Below are 17118 nucleotides of genomic sequence, written 5' to 3'. Positions count from 1 at the left end.
TACATAAGCAGGCATACTGATCTGAAATAAGATTAACAATATATGTGTTCATTTTTGTAGTGAGGAAAGTAGTGAGGAGGATGCATAGGCAGGTGTTAAACTTTAAAATGAAAACAAGCTGCTAACCGTCATCCTCACTGCGATCTCCAGGGAAGTCCATTGACTCTGCAAGTGAAGCCAGGGAGGTGCGTCGAGAAGAAGCCCCTGAGGCCACACTAGGAGGCTTACTGCCTGGAAGTCTGTTTACCCAGTGGTCACATAGTGATGAGCTTGTGGAACCTAAAGTAACATAAATATAGGTTATAAATACAAATTTCCTGTACATTTTCAGTACATTACCGGCAAATTTCCATGGTCATTTTGAAATTGTAGCTGGGAATTTATGGCTTGTGCGCATGTCAGAGGCTGTACCAGAGAAAGAGAAAGGGTGGTGGTGTTATATATGTATATATATGGAGATCCTATATACAGTATATCCTATATATGGATTGATATTTTAAGTTAATAGATTACCCCTTGAATCACATCCTCTCTTCTTTTGCATATTCTATGACAATGCATATACAGGACATTTCTCCTTACTTTCCTTAGAATTACCATAAATGTCCCCAAATACGAATAAATGCTTCAAAATGACCATAGAAAGTTTGCAACCCTAGGTAACTAAATTCATATTGTTCCAAGCAATTCTATTCAATATGAGTGCTTCAAATGCAGGAACAAACCAACCAACAGTTAGCCATCATTACACTTAGCTCAGATCACGGACATAAACAGATTTCACCACCATTTCCAAATTCATTTTTTCCTACATCCTCAATGAATACCGTAATTTCCGGACTATTGAGCGCACCTGAATATAAGCCTCACCCACTGAATTAAATTTTTTTTTTTTATTTTGAACATAAATAAGCCGCACATGTCTATAAGCCGCAGGTGCCTACCGGTACATTGACACAAATTAACTTTACACAGGCTAAAATGAATATCAAAAGTAATACAATAGTGATGCATATTATTAGTTTTGCCAGTTACGATAAGTGCACTGTTGCTTTAAGAGAGCACAGTTGCAAGAGTCAATCAGAAGCAGGAAGGTTAGATTGAAGACAGCGAGATAGAAGAAAGACGCTAGTTTGAAACCAGTGAGCTAAAGAACTTGAAAAGACTGGATTTGTATTGTTGTAAACTTTTTTTTAAATTTTCTAAAGTGTTTTGAGTTGTGTTCTGTCTTCTGCCGGGAGACTGTGGTTATTTTGACTTTAGTTAAGTTATTGAGAGATACTGAGAAATCGCGTGGAGCTAAGCATCCATGCGCCTGCATCCATGCTAGCATCCTAGCTCCACAAAGCCACCGTATACAGTCACAGGTATCATAATCCATAAATTAGCAGCGTCATTGTTTAAGCCGCGAGGTTCAAAGCGTGGGTTGAATTACCAAAACTCGACATGGATAGTATTATTTTTGTTAAAATTCATGCTCTAAAAAGCTCCTTCAATTCCCACAATACACCACACCACATAAACTGTTCTAAGCCAATTAGTGTCTTCGTCTTCTAATCATCTTCGTCTTCTTCCTGGCAACTACTTAAAAATGTAATATGAATATGAATATGAATATGAATATGAATATTGAAATATAGCTACAAGCAGCGATGAGGGGGCCAGTGCATTGTCGCCATGGCAACTTGATGTCATTTTTTCTAAATCAGTTACACGGTTCAAAGGTTATGTCCCACAATTTAGAGTATGAGTTTTTTGGCTGTCATCAGTCTATATGATCTGAGCTATGCTTAGGCTCTGGATTAACATAGGTATCTGGGTATCTGACAAATTTCTGAAAATGTCTGTCCAGATGTGTAGCAGGCTAGCACAGAGGGCAAAGCTGTGAAGCAATGTGGCTTTGTATGTTTTGCACAAATCAAAAATGGTGGATATGTCTGGGAAAAAAACTGTGCAGCCTTGTCTTGGAATAGTGCAACCAGTGTAGCACCTTATATTGGATTAGACAGTGCCTGGCGTTAGCAGAGCAAACTTGTAAATATTCCTGCTGGTAAACCAATGTAACAACGTTAGGTTTCAGATGTAGAGTTTGATATGTTTCTGAAAGGCAGTGTGTTTCTGTCACTAGAAACATTCAAAAACATAAAAAAAAACTGTGTTTGACAATAGTTTTGTAGGGCTATGTGATTTTTTGTAAGTTTGCAATCTAACACTTAGCTGGTTGTGTGTCATGAGTCAACACATCAATACACATAAAAATCTGCTGAAAACCTCACCGATAACTGCAGAAAACACAAAAGCATTCAACGGGTGATAGACTATGGTTAGGATGCATTATCCTATTGCAAAAGGTGTGCGGCGATTATACTATGACAGAAAGCAAAAGGCAGGTTATGTGCTTCACAACCAACTCGTAGAGGTGAAATTGTAAACTTGTGCAATCGAATCAATTTTAAGATGAATCCAAACATAAAATGTGGAACACTTAAAAGGGTCTGAAAACTTTCCGTATGTATCCGTACGTGTGAATAGAACTACTGAAGGGGTGGGTCCTGCAGTCCTCCCGGTGCTGTGACTGAGAAATGTGCATACCTCTACATTTAACTTAATTTAGGGACTTTTAAAGTAATATTTTTAATGGCTTCAAGTGGCATCATGAAGTAAACAGTTATAACCACTTCAGCAAAACCTTGAAACTAGATTTCAAACTCTTTTGCTCTGTTTCCTGCATTGATCTAGAGGTAAACATAATTTTACAGACTTCTCAATGTAGTCTATTGGCATTAGCCCAAACCACCAATTCCAGATTTAGTTGCAGACCAAAAGCAATCATACATGTATCATAAATGCTAATGCAAATGATATAAATGGCATATTTAGCCATCATGGAAATAGTAAAACGATGACCATTTTAATTAAAGTTGAAGTCTAAAGTTTTTTTTGGCCTTGTTCAGGCTGCCCAGTGACCATAAATCAATGTAATTTTCCTGCTAAGGTTCAGGGGACTGGATATGCTTTTAAATTCCAGTTTTACAAAGACAAAAGTAATGGAAGACACTCTTAAAATATTGCGGTCCAATCACATGTTACAAAATGTCAACAGCAATACCATCAACTCACAATCTTCAGAATCAATGAAATGCAAGAGCAAAAGTGGCAGGAACGGTCCTGCAATAATTATTTGATAAGTTGTGATTAAAGGTATACCTTAAAATACTAAACTATTACTATTTGCACCATGCCATTTGAGAAAGTGTAACAGACAAAGTGTACCTGCAACAGAACTGTTGGCTGACCATGATGGAATGACGGTCCTTCTTTGGTAAAACAAAATGTAGGCTGTTTGTTGACAGACGTCCTCATCAGGAATTGGTTGTACCTCAGTGTCATCAAAGCAGTACCACTGACCATCAATAGAGTTCTTACAGTATGCTGGTGGTTTTGGGAATGGGGTTGTAAACAGAAAAAAAGCATGAATTAGACATTTCAACCTGATGGATTTCTTGCCTATTATTGTCTTGTTTACCAGTTGATGTCTCAAACAAGAGACATTACAAATATACAGAGCCAAAGGCCTAAACCTTGGGTGCGATTACTTAAGAGATGATAGAAAGGGAAAATCCAAATTGAACAGGAAAAAGCCTCCAACAGAACTCAGTGTTGAAGCATGAGTGACTAAAGCAGGCAAGCATGAGTGACTAAAGCAGGAGAAAAAACACTGCCAGTGGGTAGGCAATGGGGTGATATTTGTATAAAAATGTACAGCTGTGCGCCCAGTTGAGTGAGATAAGTGCTACAGCTTCTTACAACTGAATCAAAGCTGCAAAATATGAAAGAGAAAACATGGTGATTGAAATGAATAATAAAATAACAATATTACAGTATCAGGGTCTAAAGTCGCCCCTATGGGTGTGCACCAGGGCCATTATCTGTATCTGTTTGACATCAAAAGGATCTGTATCTGTGTACTCTTTGCTCCCTCTGAACCAAATGACACACATGACACACTTGACTACAGTCAAGGGAAAGCAAATGCAAACATTTGATCAGATAGGGAATGATAAGGGCATGTTCAGTAGCCCTCACAGAAACTTATTCTGTGAATTAGTGAGACTACCGTAATTTCCGGACTATTGAGCGCACCTGAATATAAGCCTCACGCACTAAATTTTTTAAAAATAATTATTTTTAACATAAATAAGCCGCACATGTCTATAAGCCGCAGGTGACTACCGCAACATTGAAACAAATTAACTTTACACAGGCTAAAATGAATATCAAAACTAATACAATAGTTAGTTTTGCCAGTTAGATAAGTGCACTGTTGCTTTAAGAGCGCACAGTCGCAAGAGTCAATCAGAAGCTAGAACGTTAGATTGAAGACAGAAGCTAGTTTGAAACCAGTGAGCTAAAGAACTTGAAGACTGGATTTGTATTGTTGTAAACGTTTATTTTATTTTCTAAAGTGTTTTGAGTTGTGTTCTGTCTACGCTGGTAGACTGTGGTTATTTTGACATTAGTTAAGTTATTGAGAGATACTGAGAAATCGCGTGGAGCTAAGCATCCATTGCGGCTGCATCCATGCTAGCATCCTAGCTCCACAAAGCCACCGTAAACACAAAGCCACCGTATACAGTCACAGGTATCATAATCCATAAATTAGCCGCATCGTTGTTTAAGCCGCGAGGTTCAAAGCGTGGGAAAAAAGTAGCGGCTTATAGTCCGGAAAATACGGTACATAAATGTGAGGAAAACACTGCATCTGGAACTTAAAACGTTAAAAAAGGTGCAATGCTGAAAGTAGGTTTAAAAGTACCTTTTATCAAACTAATTTATCCTAAGGTTGCATGGGTTAGGAGTGTTAATGAGGACACACACACACAGCCTATGCCTTGCATGGGTTAGGATAGCCTATGCCATCCTACATTAGAGCTTGAGTTGTCAGTAAACAAACAAAGAAATGCAATAATGATCTTGGCATTTCTATTACCATATTGTAGTCTAATCAGCCTATGGCAGAAAAAGAAATGGCGCACAACATCAGTGCATTTTCCGCAAAAGATGATATGCATTCAGAAAGATTCGGATTTTGCATGCCTGGGAGTATGGTTTATACCGTATAGTATGGTTATCTCTTTGATATGTGTTTTGCACACTAAGGAATACGGTATTTGTGTTTCAGGGTCTGTCGTGTGATATGTGTATTAATTGATTTGTGTGTATACCGCTTTTGTCAGGTATGAGCATGTGAGTGGACCCTGAGGTTGCTGAATTTTGTCCTCTGTTTAATTTAGCTTTGCAGGTTCTTTTCTGGAGATTCTGAATTTGGATTTTTTTTTTTTATACCTTTTTTTTAATTGTATTTTGAATTTGGGTTTCCTAGTCTGCATTTTTATTTTGGACTTATGATTTGCTTGATCCTTTTAAAACTTTAATAAACCCGTATGACTTTTGAAGCCTCACTCTGATTCTGAGCTTTTGGCCACACCCACCTATAGACGGTAACCTGGTGCTCGATCCGTCACACAAACCCACACAGACCCTCTTTGAACCTTGACTGACAGCTATAGGTCCTGGAAGCCATGAGCTCATGCAGATTAGAAAGATAGCCAGTAACATCTCCGATAAGTAGCTAGATTACTAACTGGTTGCATGTTCTAGCGTTTAGTTATTTTTTCAATAGGCACAATACTGAGATGCAAACTGAAATATCTATCAAACGTAGCTATCTGTTTTCACATGTCAACATAGCTACCTAAGTAAAATAAAGTTGTTGGCTGTTACACTATTTTGCTGAATTCGATGTTAGTCTGCAATCCGATGCATTAAACCAGTCACTAAGAAGGGTCATTTGATTTGTGATGAAATAATGTTAGGATTGACTAACAGTAGCTGGCTAGCTAGCCTCTTCCCTTTGAGGCATTTGTTAAAGTAGGCTTGTTTACAGAACTACAGACGAATCTGAGTAGTAGCTAGCTAGCTTTCTAGCTAATGTTTACATATATTACTTTAAATAGACCCGTTTCATATAATATCATCTTATATGACTTCAATCAGATGAGATCATCAACCTTTTATTGGTCCCATTTGTCAGGAAAGTACCAACACTATTTTGCTGGCCCTCGTGAGGAAGATATCAACCTTTAAGCACAATGGCATGACATATTTTGGTGCCATTCATGTGAGGATGGTACCAATATTTATTTGGCGCCCCTCCAAGTGACAATTGTACATAGCTAATCATGCTAATGAGCGTGAATAAAGAGGTTTGCTCTAATCTTTCTGATCAGAGCAGCATACCTGTGTAGTGGCCACCATGCATGTTGCCATGGTGGTTGCACACAGCATAAAGGTCATACAAGTAGTCATTGGGGTTGTGGCCATATGGCCGTCTCCATGGTGACCAATGGGAAGGTAGACTCCAGCTGCTCTGACTCCTCTTGACCATATGGGGTGCCATGTCCATGCCAAGAAGGGGGAACCTCACCATATTCTGCATTTTCACTCTGCGGTCTGCTTCCTGGAGGGTAAAAATCCAATGTAACAATTCAACAAATATAAGCCAAACATTCAATCCCACAACATAAGTATCCAGGGTCAGTATATTTACGGTAACTGAAATGTACATTTCGTGGGAGAACTGTGTCTACAACTTTAAAATTCTATGGAACTGTTTTCAAGAGATCTCCATGAGATACAAATTGACAGGAACAATCAATGTGTCTATCATATGTATTACATAAGTACATGTATTTTTGAACAGATACATATAAGTGGTCATTGGAAAGTGGAAGATAAAATTTTGAATTTGTATAGATATCAAGTGATACCAGAGACATGACGGGTGACAGACACCCAGGACTAAGTCTGGACTATTGTGTATTTAACTAAAACAGTCATTCAGTCCCAAGGGGCGCTCACTAGTGTTAAACCGCCCCAGAGACATGTAGGGACATGGCCTTGGACCATTCTTGCAAGCATTGGATACGCTCACATAAGCTAGCTAGCCTCATGAAGCGAACTCGGTACACTGACTACTTCGTGGACGCTGGACTTGTGACGAGATTGTGCTTAAAAGAGGGACCAGTACCAACTGTCCGTCGCAGAACTGCAGGTAATAACTTAGAATAGATAAATGATAACGTTAATTTTCTGGAAAATTGTTTGGCTAACATTGGCTAACACATTTTGTTAGTTGAAGGTCTGCCAGTTATCAACACTGAGACAGTGAAATGAGAGACTGGGTGTAGGGGTTAGCAACGTTTGCGTTTTGAAGTGGGGGCACGTTAGCATCAAATCAAATCAAATCAAACTTTATTTGTACGGCGCATTTCATACAAGGAAGTAACACAATGCGCCTCACAGTAGGAAAGAAAAGGGGGGGGGGGTTACAAACACTTGTAAAGAGACACAGATAAGTAAATAAATAAATAAATGTTACATTAATGTTAAATAAATACATTTTACAAGTTACAGAACACTTATAAAAAGACACAGATTTTGCCAGAGATAAATGAACAGGAAATTACGTACTAACCGCACTGGCACCATAAAGGACTGCTCAGCACAGTTATCATCAAACTAAGAGATAGCTGCTGGGGGGGGGGGTACAAATACTTGAAAAGAGACAGAAATAAGTAAATAAATAAATGTTCCATAAATGTTAAATACATTTTACAGTGAGTGATAAGCGAGATCAAAGAGGTATGTCTTAAGTGCATGTTTAAAGGTTTCAACCGTTTCGGCCATTCTTAGGTATTCTGGCAGAGTGTTCCAAAGGTTGGGGGCATAGAAACTAAAAGCTGCTTCCCCATGTCTCTTTGTCCTGGCTTTTGGAACTGTTAGAAGTTCAGTGCCGGAGGACCTCAGGGATCTACTGGGTGTGTACCTTGAGAGCATGTCTGTTATATATTCAGGTGCATGACTATGGAGTGATTTATAGACTAGTAGGAGAACCTTGAAATCTATTCTAAAACTAACAGGTAGCCAGTGCAGTGATTTTAATACTGGTGTGATGTGCGCTCTCCGTCTTGTTTTAGTGAGGAATCGCGCTGCTGCATTCTGTATTGTTTGTAGTTGACTAATGGCTTTTTTTGGTAGACCAGACAAAAGCGAGTTACAGTAGTCTAGCCTGCTCGTGATAAACGCGTGCATCAGTCTTTCGGTGTCAGCCTGAGCGAGAAACGGTTGCACCTTAGCAATGTTTCTTAAGTGATAAAAAGATGTTTTAATTATATTTTTGATATGGGTTTCAAAATTGAGATCTGAGTCAAGTATGACGCCTAGGTTTCTGGCTTGGTGCTTGGTGTTAAGTGCTAGTGTTTTTAAGTGTGCAGTTAGTTTCTCTCTCTCGTTTTTTTCACCAATGACTAATACCTCTGTTTTATCTTGGTTTAGCTGGAGAAAGTTTTGTGACATCCATACATTTATATCAGAAATGCAATTTACCAAACAATCAATAGAGCTGTAGTTGTTGGGTGTTACAGAAATATAGAGCTGGGTGTCATCTGCATAGCTATGATAGTCGATGTTGTGCCTCCTAATTACACTACCAAGGGGTAGCATGTATAGACTGAAAAGTAAGGGCCCTAAAATGGATCCTTGAGGGACCCCACAGGTCATACAAATGTTTTTTGAGCTGTGGTCTCCGAGGGCGACAAAGTATTCCCGGCCAGTTAGATAGGTCCTAAACCAGTTTAGGACCGGACCAGTGAGGCCAACCCAATTTTCAAGTCTATCAATAAGGATATTGTGATCAACAGTATCAAAGGCTGCGCTCAGATCCAGAAGGGCCAAGACAGATAGTTTTTTGGAGTCAGCATTAATCCTGAGATCATTTACAACCTTGACTAATGCCGTTTCTGTGCTATGATTGGAGCGAAAACCAGATTGGAAGGTGTCAAATGCACAGTTAGCATCTAGGAAATTATTTAACTGTTTAAAGACAATTTTTTCCAGGATTTTGCTTAGAAAGGGAAGGTTAGAGATGGGTCTAAAATTGTTTAGAACTGAAGAGTCTAAATTGCTTTTCTTCAGGAGGGGTCTCACCAGGGCAGTTTTAAGTTCTGATGGGAAAATACCTGTAAGCAGGGAACAGTTTTTAATGGCTAGAATGTCCTTAGACACAGAGTCAAAGATGGTCTTAAAAAATTTGGTGGGAAGGGGATCAAGAGGGCATGTAGACGGCTTCAGTTGTGACACTATTTTGCTCAGCATTTCTATATCAGCCAGTGCAAAAAAGCTCATACTGTTACAGCATGGTGGAAGGGGATCAGAAAACAAGACATTTGGAATTTCTTGAGCAATATTTTTCCTAATGTTCGTTATCTTATCTCTGAAGAATGCTGCAAATTCCTCACATTTGGAGGTGGAAAAGAGACTATCATCTACTTTAGGTGCAGGATTTATAAGGCTGTCTATTGTTGAAAAGAGGACCCTGGAATTGTAAGAATTTGTAGATATCAAATTAGAGAAATGATCCTTCCTAGCATTTCTTATTGCTTTATTAAAGACTGAAAGTTTATCCTTAAAGATATCAAGGTGGACCTGTAGCTTGGTCTTTCTCCATGTACGCTCAGACCTTCTGCAGGATCTCTTAAGTTTAATAATTTCCTCATTTCTCCATGGAGCTTTTTGTTTGGCTAAAACCTTTTTTTGTTTCAATGGTGCTACAGAGTCAAGTGCTGTCCTTAATTTTGTATTTAGAGTAGTTACTAGATCATTAACACATGATGGCCCCGTATCTGGGTTTTTTGCACTAGTTATGTTCATCATTACTTTGAAATTCTCAGCTGCTGCAGAGTTAAGATAGCGTTTCTTAATAAAACATTCAGCACTATTTCTAACTTTAGGTACCAGTGCTGTAAAGAAAATACAAAAGTGGTCAGAAAGAGCAAGGTCACAGATAGACGATATAACAGTTGTAAGACCCTTTGTAATAACTAGATCAAGGGTGTGGCCACGGTTGTGAGTGGGTTCAGTGATGTGTTGTGTAAAGTCCATGGAATTCAAGAGATTCATAAAATCCCGGGCCTTTGAGTCGTTCCCATTATCAACATGTATGTTAAAATCACCAGTGATAATAATCTTATCGTAGTTTGTGTGTATAATGGAGAGTAGTTCTGAAAAGTCTGTTAGAAAAGTGGGACATTGCTTGGGTGGCCTATACACAGTTACTGTCAGAACAGGAGGCTGGCACTTTAGAACTATGGCATGATATTCAAATGAGAAAAAATGTAGTGGTTGCGGTGTCTGGGTATGTATGAGACCTGGCCTAGAATCCAACTGGTGTATAGCTGCAGCAATTAAATTATGTATGAAATAATGATGAGGTCAGTGTTGAGAACAATATAGTGGCTACCACAAACAGCATGAAGATTTCTGTAAAATAGTTATCCAAAAAACATTACTTTGTGTTTGTGTTAGGATGGTGAGAGGTGTTAACAGCCACTCTGCATACCGTAAATCCTCAAATAGTGGCCGGGGCTTTTATTTACTTAGGCTGCACAGCGCACCGGCCTGTAGGCTTGTATTAGGGGCAGGTCTTTATTTCTTACGGCTCTTCAGAATGTTCAAAAAAGTTCCGTTGATTTAAATGGGGCACCCCAACGTTAGCAGGTCTGTAATTTCTTGATATTCACCACCTCGAAAAGTTAATGACCGCTGTCATTGGCAACAGGTTTTGTGCTTCTTTCATATCATTCCGCAAGAAGTCCGTCATTTAACGTAGCGGAAAGTCATTGTAACTTGAAGTCAGCAAGTAATGGGTTGCTACGCAACACCTGGGACGTTAAAGTTCTATTAGCCTGAAGAAAAAAATGTTCTTAGCGGAAATCACGAAACGGCAACAAAATCATTAAAAAGAGGTATTTTGGAGGAATGTCTTCTATCGTTTAGGCAAGTAACTGTATAATAACAAATTCGCCTTGTAGGCTGAAACATTTCTTTTTGTATTGCAAACAGCCATGAAATTAGCCAACAACATTAAACATGAGGAGAACATGTATTTATGAAATGCATTCAATTAAATTGTGATGTCTGCTTTGTGCTGATGGACTGATGCTGGTAGGCTACCGGTACCTTTTTTTACCCCCGGCTTGTATAAGGGGCCCGGCCTTTATTTGTCCGTATCGACCACGACCACGCCCCCGGCTACTATTTGAAGCCAGCCTCTAATTGAATCCCGGTCTTTATTTGAGGATTTACGGTATATGGTTCAAGGCCATTAGCTCTCCCATTGATACCTTTTGACACTACAATTTAATTCTGCAATAAATCAGCAATAAAAGAAATTCATGGAAAACCTTCACTGCTCTGATTCTGAGTTGGCAGAACTTACCTGTCTGAATCTCTTGAGGTGTAGGATAAGGACATCAGGTAGTGTCCACAAACTCAGCTTGATCCGGCCTTGCTGCAGCTGTTTGCAGTGGGGGCAACGCCAGGCATCATCTGGGGCCAGCTGAAAATACACATGAAAGACTGACATTAAAAAGAAATTCCAACATTAGCAATACAGAGGTGATTAAAAAAGAGAACATGAGCACTTTATTTTAGAGATGGAAAACTGTTTCTTTGCTGTTTTTAAAATAGTACGTTCAATGTGACATACAGACGTACTGAGCCTTTCAAAGTGGACTGTTACTTTCACAGTCATTTTATTATTTTATTTATAACAAAACACACCTACATATTTGTTTTCCATTGCCATCAAGTAGGGAAAGCAAAAGAGATTTTGTGGTTTTAGGCTGACTAGAGAGAGGACCCCGAATGGTGATTTAAGATACTCTATTGGGTTTATATATTTGTAAATCTGACTCTGAAGGAGTCAGTGCCTCACCAGCCACAAACCTCACCGCACGTCACTGGTATTGGTTGAGTGTTGCACAAACTTAAACCAGGGTTCCCACTATTTTCTGGAGATCATTTTCCTTGACTTTTCAGGACGTTTTAGGGTGATGATTTAGCTGGTATGACAGACAAGGATCGCACCATTGCTCTCTGTGGAAGTCTGAATTAAAACAAATCTCTGGCTATAACTTATTTGTGAAATCATCTGACTATTTTATCATACAATAATGCAAACACATTAGTATATTATTAACTCATAATCTGAATCCTTTCTTAATAATTATATTAACCATTGCTGCCTGAACAACAATAACTGAATAGCATGAACAACAATGACACAAATAGTAGCCTACAATTTTGCAGACAAATCTAGACTTTACTAGTAATATTAAGTAGAGTCTTTAACGAGGCTTACCACACCCACTTTGAGCTACCAAACAATTCATGTCATGCTATGGTCCATTTAAATGCAGCATTGTGTTTGAAGAGACAATGCTAGCAATGTAAATAAAGTATCGTTAGCCAGTATTTAGCTAGTGTTTTAATACAGTTGGGCTCCCATTCATTGATTTGACCCTGGCTTTCCATTCATTATTATTCAGCTCTCTCAAGCCCAGAACACATTTGAAACAATTGCTCCTAGCCAGAGTTGAATCACAAACCTTAAACCTTTGCAGGCAAAACAAGGTAGCAAGCATGTCGACTTTAGCAACAGAACCAAAAATGTGAACCAATTTAACAGTGTTCAACAGTTTAAAAAGAGTTGGGATGGAAGCAACATTCATCTGAAACCTAATAAAAACTACCACAGTTCCCAGACAGCAGAGACTAATATTTAAATTTGAAGAGTTTTGGCCACTTAAGTTCCAATGTCATCCAACCTTGACAAGACTTGGGGGTGTGATTTAAGCATTGCCACAACATAACTGAGAGTAGCCTATCCAAAAAAACTCTCATCCATAAAGTCATCATTTGAAAGTTAATATGATCCTGAACATAACTTAGCTCTTTCAGATGGCAGTGTTATCCATTTTGGGGACCTCTGATAGACAGCCTAATACAGTGTTTCTCAAAGTGTGGGGCGCAGAGACGTGACAGGTTGGGCGCGAATTTGACATTATGAACGGGAGAAAACAATGACTACGTTTTTCGCTGTCTCACACTGTGATAAATATGTGAAATGACCTACGTTTAATTTATATGAACTGTGTTAGTTCGTTGAAAGGTAAAATGTAATTATTAGTCATTTACATTATGTTCTAATATGTCCTAGTTCAACAGTCAGCCAAACTCGATTTCACGAGCCAGGTAGCGAGCGCCTTGCACCTTTACTGATGTCAGGTGAAAACTTATGAGTTGTAATGTAATACACAGTAATGTAATACACAGGAAACGGAAAATACTTAGAAGGTATCTTAACTAAACACAGCAAGTTACTATTAGATTCATTACACCAAAAATCAGAGCAACAACATATTACAGCACAGCTGGCTAAAAAGTGCTAAGCCACCAACGGAGTTGTGAATGAATGGTGTGCTAACGGTCACATAATAGAACGTAGCGTAAACGACTAATAATTACATTTTTACCTTTCAACGAACTTACACTGTTCATAGAAATTAAACGTAGGTCATTAAACATATTTATCACAGTGTGAGACAGCGAAAAAACTCTCAGCGGAAAAGCATCTAGAGGTTACTAGATATGTGGGTAACTATATTAGTAACTGTCACAGTTGTTCCCTATCCCACGACACGAGCATTTGTATGATGTCAAAGTAAAAGTCCGTCAACAGAAACCAATACAATACTGTGTGCGTGCAGGGATGGATTACCGAACGGCCAAGGGGCCCATGTGTTAGACTTTGTTTTTGTTAATATTAGAGGTGGCTCAAATGTTTTATATTACTTGAGGTTATTTCAATAATTTTGACAATTTTAAGCTTGGACTACCATTTTATGGGAGCGAAGAGGGACAGGTGGGGCTTGAGAAGGCCCCCTTGTTCTAAGTGGGGAATGACAGAAAAAGTTTGAGAACCACTGGCCTAATAGTTCTCAGCTTAAGGAAAATGGACGTTGAAGTCATTTTCCAGGATAACACAAGATTCTCCTCTCATTTTCTATGTGTTTTCCATGACTGGGAAACTTTATGAGACAGAGATCTGACTTGAAGGTGTAGTCCTTGATTCTGGCAAAGGGTTGTTGATATTTGAACTCAACTGTCAATGAAATGACACCCCTCCGTTCCGTTCCCTTCCTGAAACAACAGGTTGATCGGCTGGGATATTTTATGGATTGGTCTGAGCCACTTAGCTTCTCAATAACAAAGCCAGGGATGTGCACAAACACAGACTTTTTCAGCGCACACACAGGATGGACAGTAAGAGTAATTTTACAGGAATTTGAAGAAAGAAAAAGGATTATAAAAAAGTGTGCATTCCATTCAAGAAGCCACGGGTCTATGGCATGGAAGGATGTAACCTTTGTGCCAAGTTTAAATAGAATTGTTAGTATGCATGAATGTAATTGTTGTAATGTATGTCAGAACTACCTAATAGCATTACCATGGATGAGTTAGCTTGGTTGTGTCCAGTGCTAATCTTTGTGTTGCTCTCCCCTTTCTGGTGCAACTACCAATGTTGCACCTTAGCTAACGAAGAATCTTGGGTAGGCTCTCGTGTCACTACCATAAGAAAAGTGCAGGAGTGGTGCTGAGTGAATCTTTTTTGTTAACCAAGTCATGGACGTGTGCATCACATCATATCACAATAACAGTTATAAAGAAGTTAATGGGGTGGAGGCGTGTGACACGTGTTTATGTAAAGACTAGGGATGCACCGACACCACTTTTTTACAAACCGATACGAGTACGAGTATTTTTATTTGTGTACTTGCCGGTACCGATACCGATACTTCTTAGATTTGGTCTCCATGAAAGTGCAATTCATTTGGAGGCAGATTTTATTTTATCCTCTGCAGATTATGTCAAGCCTATAGTACAAAATTAACAGAAGGCTATCCCAAGCAGGGGCGGCGCCAGGGGGGGGCTAGGGGGTGCTATAGCCCCCCCTGGATTAGCCATAGCACCCCCAAGAAAATAATGGTTTATTTATTATTGTTATTTAATTTAATTCTGCGTTCTTAATTTAATGTATTGTGTGATAATAATATTTCAATCACAAAAGAAAATAATAACAGATTGAAATGAACAGATTGTTCACGTAGCACCACACAGACACGTCGCATGCGTGAACTTTGACGTTTCCTGACGATTGAAGGAGAAAGAGAGCTAGTGCACTGTCAAAGCCAAAGTCAAGCGGTAGTATCAACAAATTCACAATAATGGATCGGTTTTTGATACCCAAAATTCCACGAGTAGAATAATCATGTGACGTTGAAGAAGAAGAAGAAATGCAAGGGGTATCGGAATCTGATTTAGAAGAAGAGGAACGTCGTGGTCAAAGAGTTTAACCTTACACCTCTACTGAGGGTGCTAGCCATGCTACACCTGGTCTGCCCGGATTTTGGTTTTGCTTATGGCTTTTCCAGCATAGTTTTGTTTGCATTTTTGCCTGTTCTTTAAGAGTTTTTATTGTACAATGATACAATGATCTAGCTCTGATTATTGTGTTTTTGAGTGCTTACTGTTTTGTTTCATTCACTTTTAAAAGGGGCCTGCATCTTTACACCGTTTAAGATTTAAGGTGGAACGGTCTTGTTAGATGTGTAACATTAATTAATGCGGTCTCTTTTGGGGATTTTTCTGGATCCGCCTTAAAAAATCAGAGATTCTAGCCTAGGACGAGCAGTCTGTCTGTGCTAGCCAGGTATACATACGCTTCTATGTTTTTATTGATTGTGACCTGACATAATATATACTTTTTGAAAGCATTTCTGACTCTTTGACTGTTTTAGTTCATTCTATCTGCTATTCTAATTTGCCCTCTTTAGTTTAGAATGTATTGAACTATTTATGTTTAGTTTAATTTGTCAGACATGGTAGTGGTGACCTGGTGGCCATCTGGCGCCAACTTTAACCCCCACTGAAGTAAGTGAAGTATTTGGGATTGCGGAATTTTGTCAGTGACCGTCGCAGAGGAACACGGCTATGTGCGCGTCCGTCGGAAGCAGCCTAATCATAATAATAATACGATCGATTTGTATGGCGCTTTTCATGGCCCACAAAGACGCTTCAGAGAGCAAACATGTAAACAGATATGACGATATGGTGGGGAGGTGTTGTAGTAGAGAACCATGTGACACATATGCTATCACCCTAATTTCATAGCACCCTCGGTAAAACGCCGAGCACCCCCATAGCACCTGCAGAAAAAAATCTCTGGCACCGCCACTGATCCCAAGCCAAAAATAAACAGAGCTTTCTGGTTTTAACACACAAAAAAAGCCTTCAAACAGACAATACCATCACATTAGACAAAATGCAAATATTACCAGATAAAGGCAATTCAATTTGCTGCATAGTTAACAACACAGTCTGCTTAACAAAAAGTGAACAGAACTGTTACTGGATTAGCACAAGAGCACATTTCAGTTACAAAAGGATCAGAAGAATCTCCTGCTCAAGTACACAAACAATCACTTAACCTATGTGGCACAGTCTTTCTCTCTACCTCTCTCTCTCTGTGTGTGCGTGCGCGTTTTTTTCTTTTGCAAGACGTCAGTTAAGATTGGTTGCTTCGGTCTTGCGCCACTAGCATCAGTGAACTCTGTGTACTTAGCACTATGGTGTGTCTTCAGATGTTTAATCAAATTGCTTGTGTTAAACAAAGTACTTTCCTTTCCGCCCCTCGACACCGTAGCAGTGCAGATCTTACACTGTGCCTTACTCCTGTCGTCGTCATTTATCTTAAAATGAGCCCAAATCGCCGTTAAGGCAGCACAACGGAATTGCTAATCGCTAACAAGATGCTAGCAGCTAAATTTAGCGAAACCTGTATACTGAAATACTTTGACACTATGACAAACTTTCCTAACACAGTCAAACATCAAGCAAATGCAACATAAGACGGCAAATAAGCTACTTACTAGTCTGGCAGAGAGTGGTAGGACAGGTAGGACAATAAATCACATTTTGTGTCAGCATAGCCCGGCCAGTTTGATGCAGTGAAATACTGATGAGTGGTATCGGTGCTTGGTATCGGCAATTCAAAAACGAGTACGAGTACGAGTATTTTAACGAAGTATCGGCACCGATACCGATACTGGTATCGATATCGGTGCATCCCTAGTAAAGACCAATACGTTTCACAGT

General features: G+C 39.2%; 1 protein-coding gene across 2 annotated transcripts in view; it reads right to left on the bottom strand.

The window, feature by feature from the left end:
• Positions 1 to 17118, bottom strand: part of usp31 (ubiquitin specific peptidase 31) — a 54404-nt gene that overhangs the window by 7857 nt on the left and 29429 nt on the right. For both annotated transcript variants that reach the window (XM_031573362.2, XM_012826444.3), the window contains exons 12-15: positions 11339 to 11458; positions 6301 to 6520; positions 3274 to 3432; positions 127 to 279 (exon numbers count right to left, since the gene is read on the bottom strand). In XM_031573362.2, coding sequence (XP_031429222.1) covers positions 127 to 279; positions 3274 to 3432; positions 6301 to 6520; positions 11339 to 11458 — 652 coding nt within the window. The remainder of the gene's footprint in view (positions 1 to 126; positions 280 to 3273; positions 3433 to 6300; positions 6521 to 11338; positions 11459 to 17118) is intronic.

The sequence above is a fragment of the Clupea harengus genome, chromosome 1, assembly GCF_900700415.2.
Source record: "Clupea harengus chromosome 1, Ch_v2.0.2, whole genome shotgun sequence".
In the NCBI taxonomy this organism is placed as follows: Eukaryota; Metazoa; Chordata; class Actinopteri; order Clupeiformes; family Clupeidae; genus Clupea; species Clupea harengus.
Note: the sequence above shows the minus strand (reverse complement) of the source record. Positions and strands in the feature narration are given on the sequence as shown.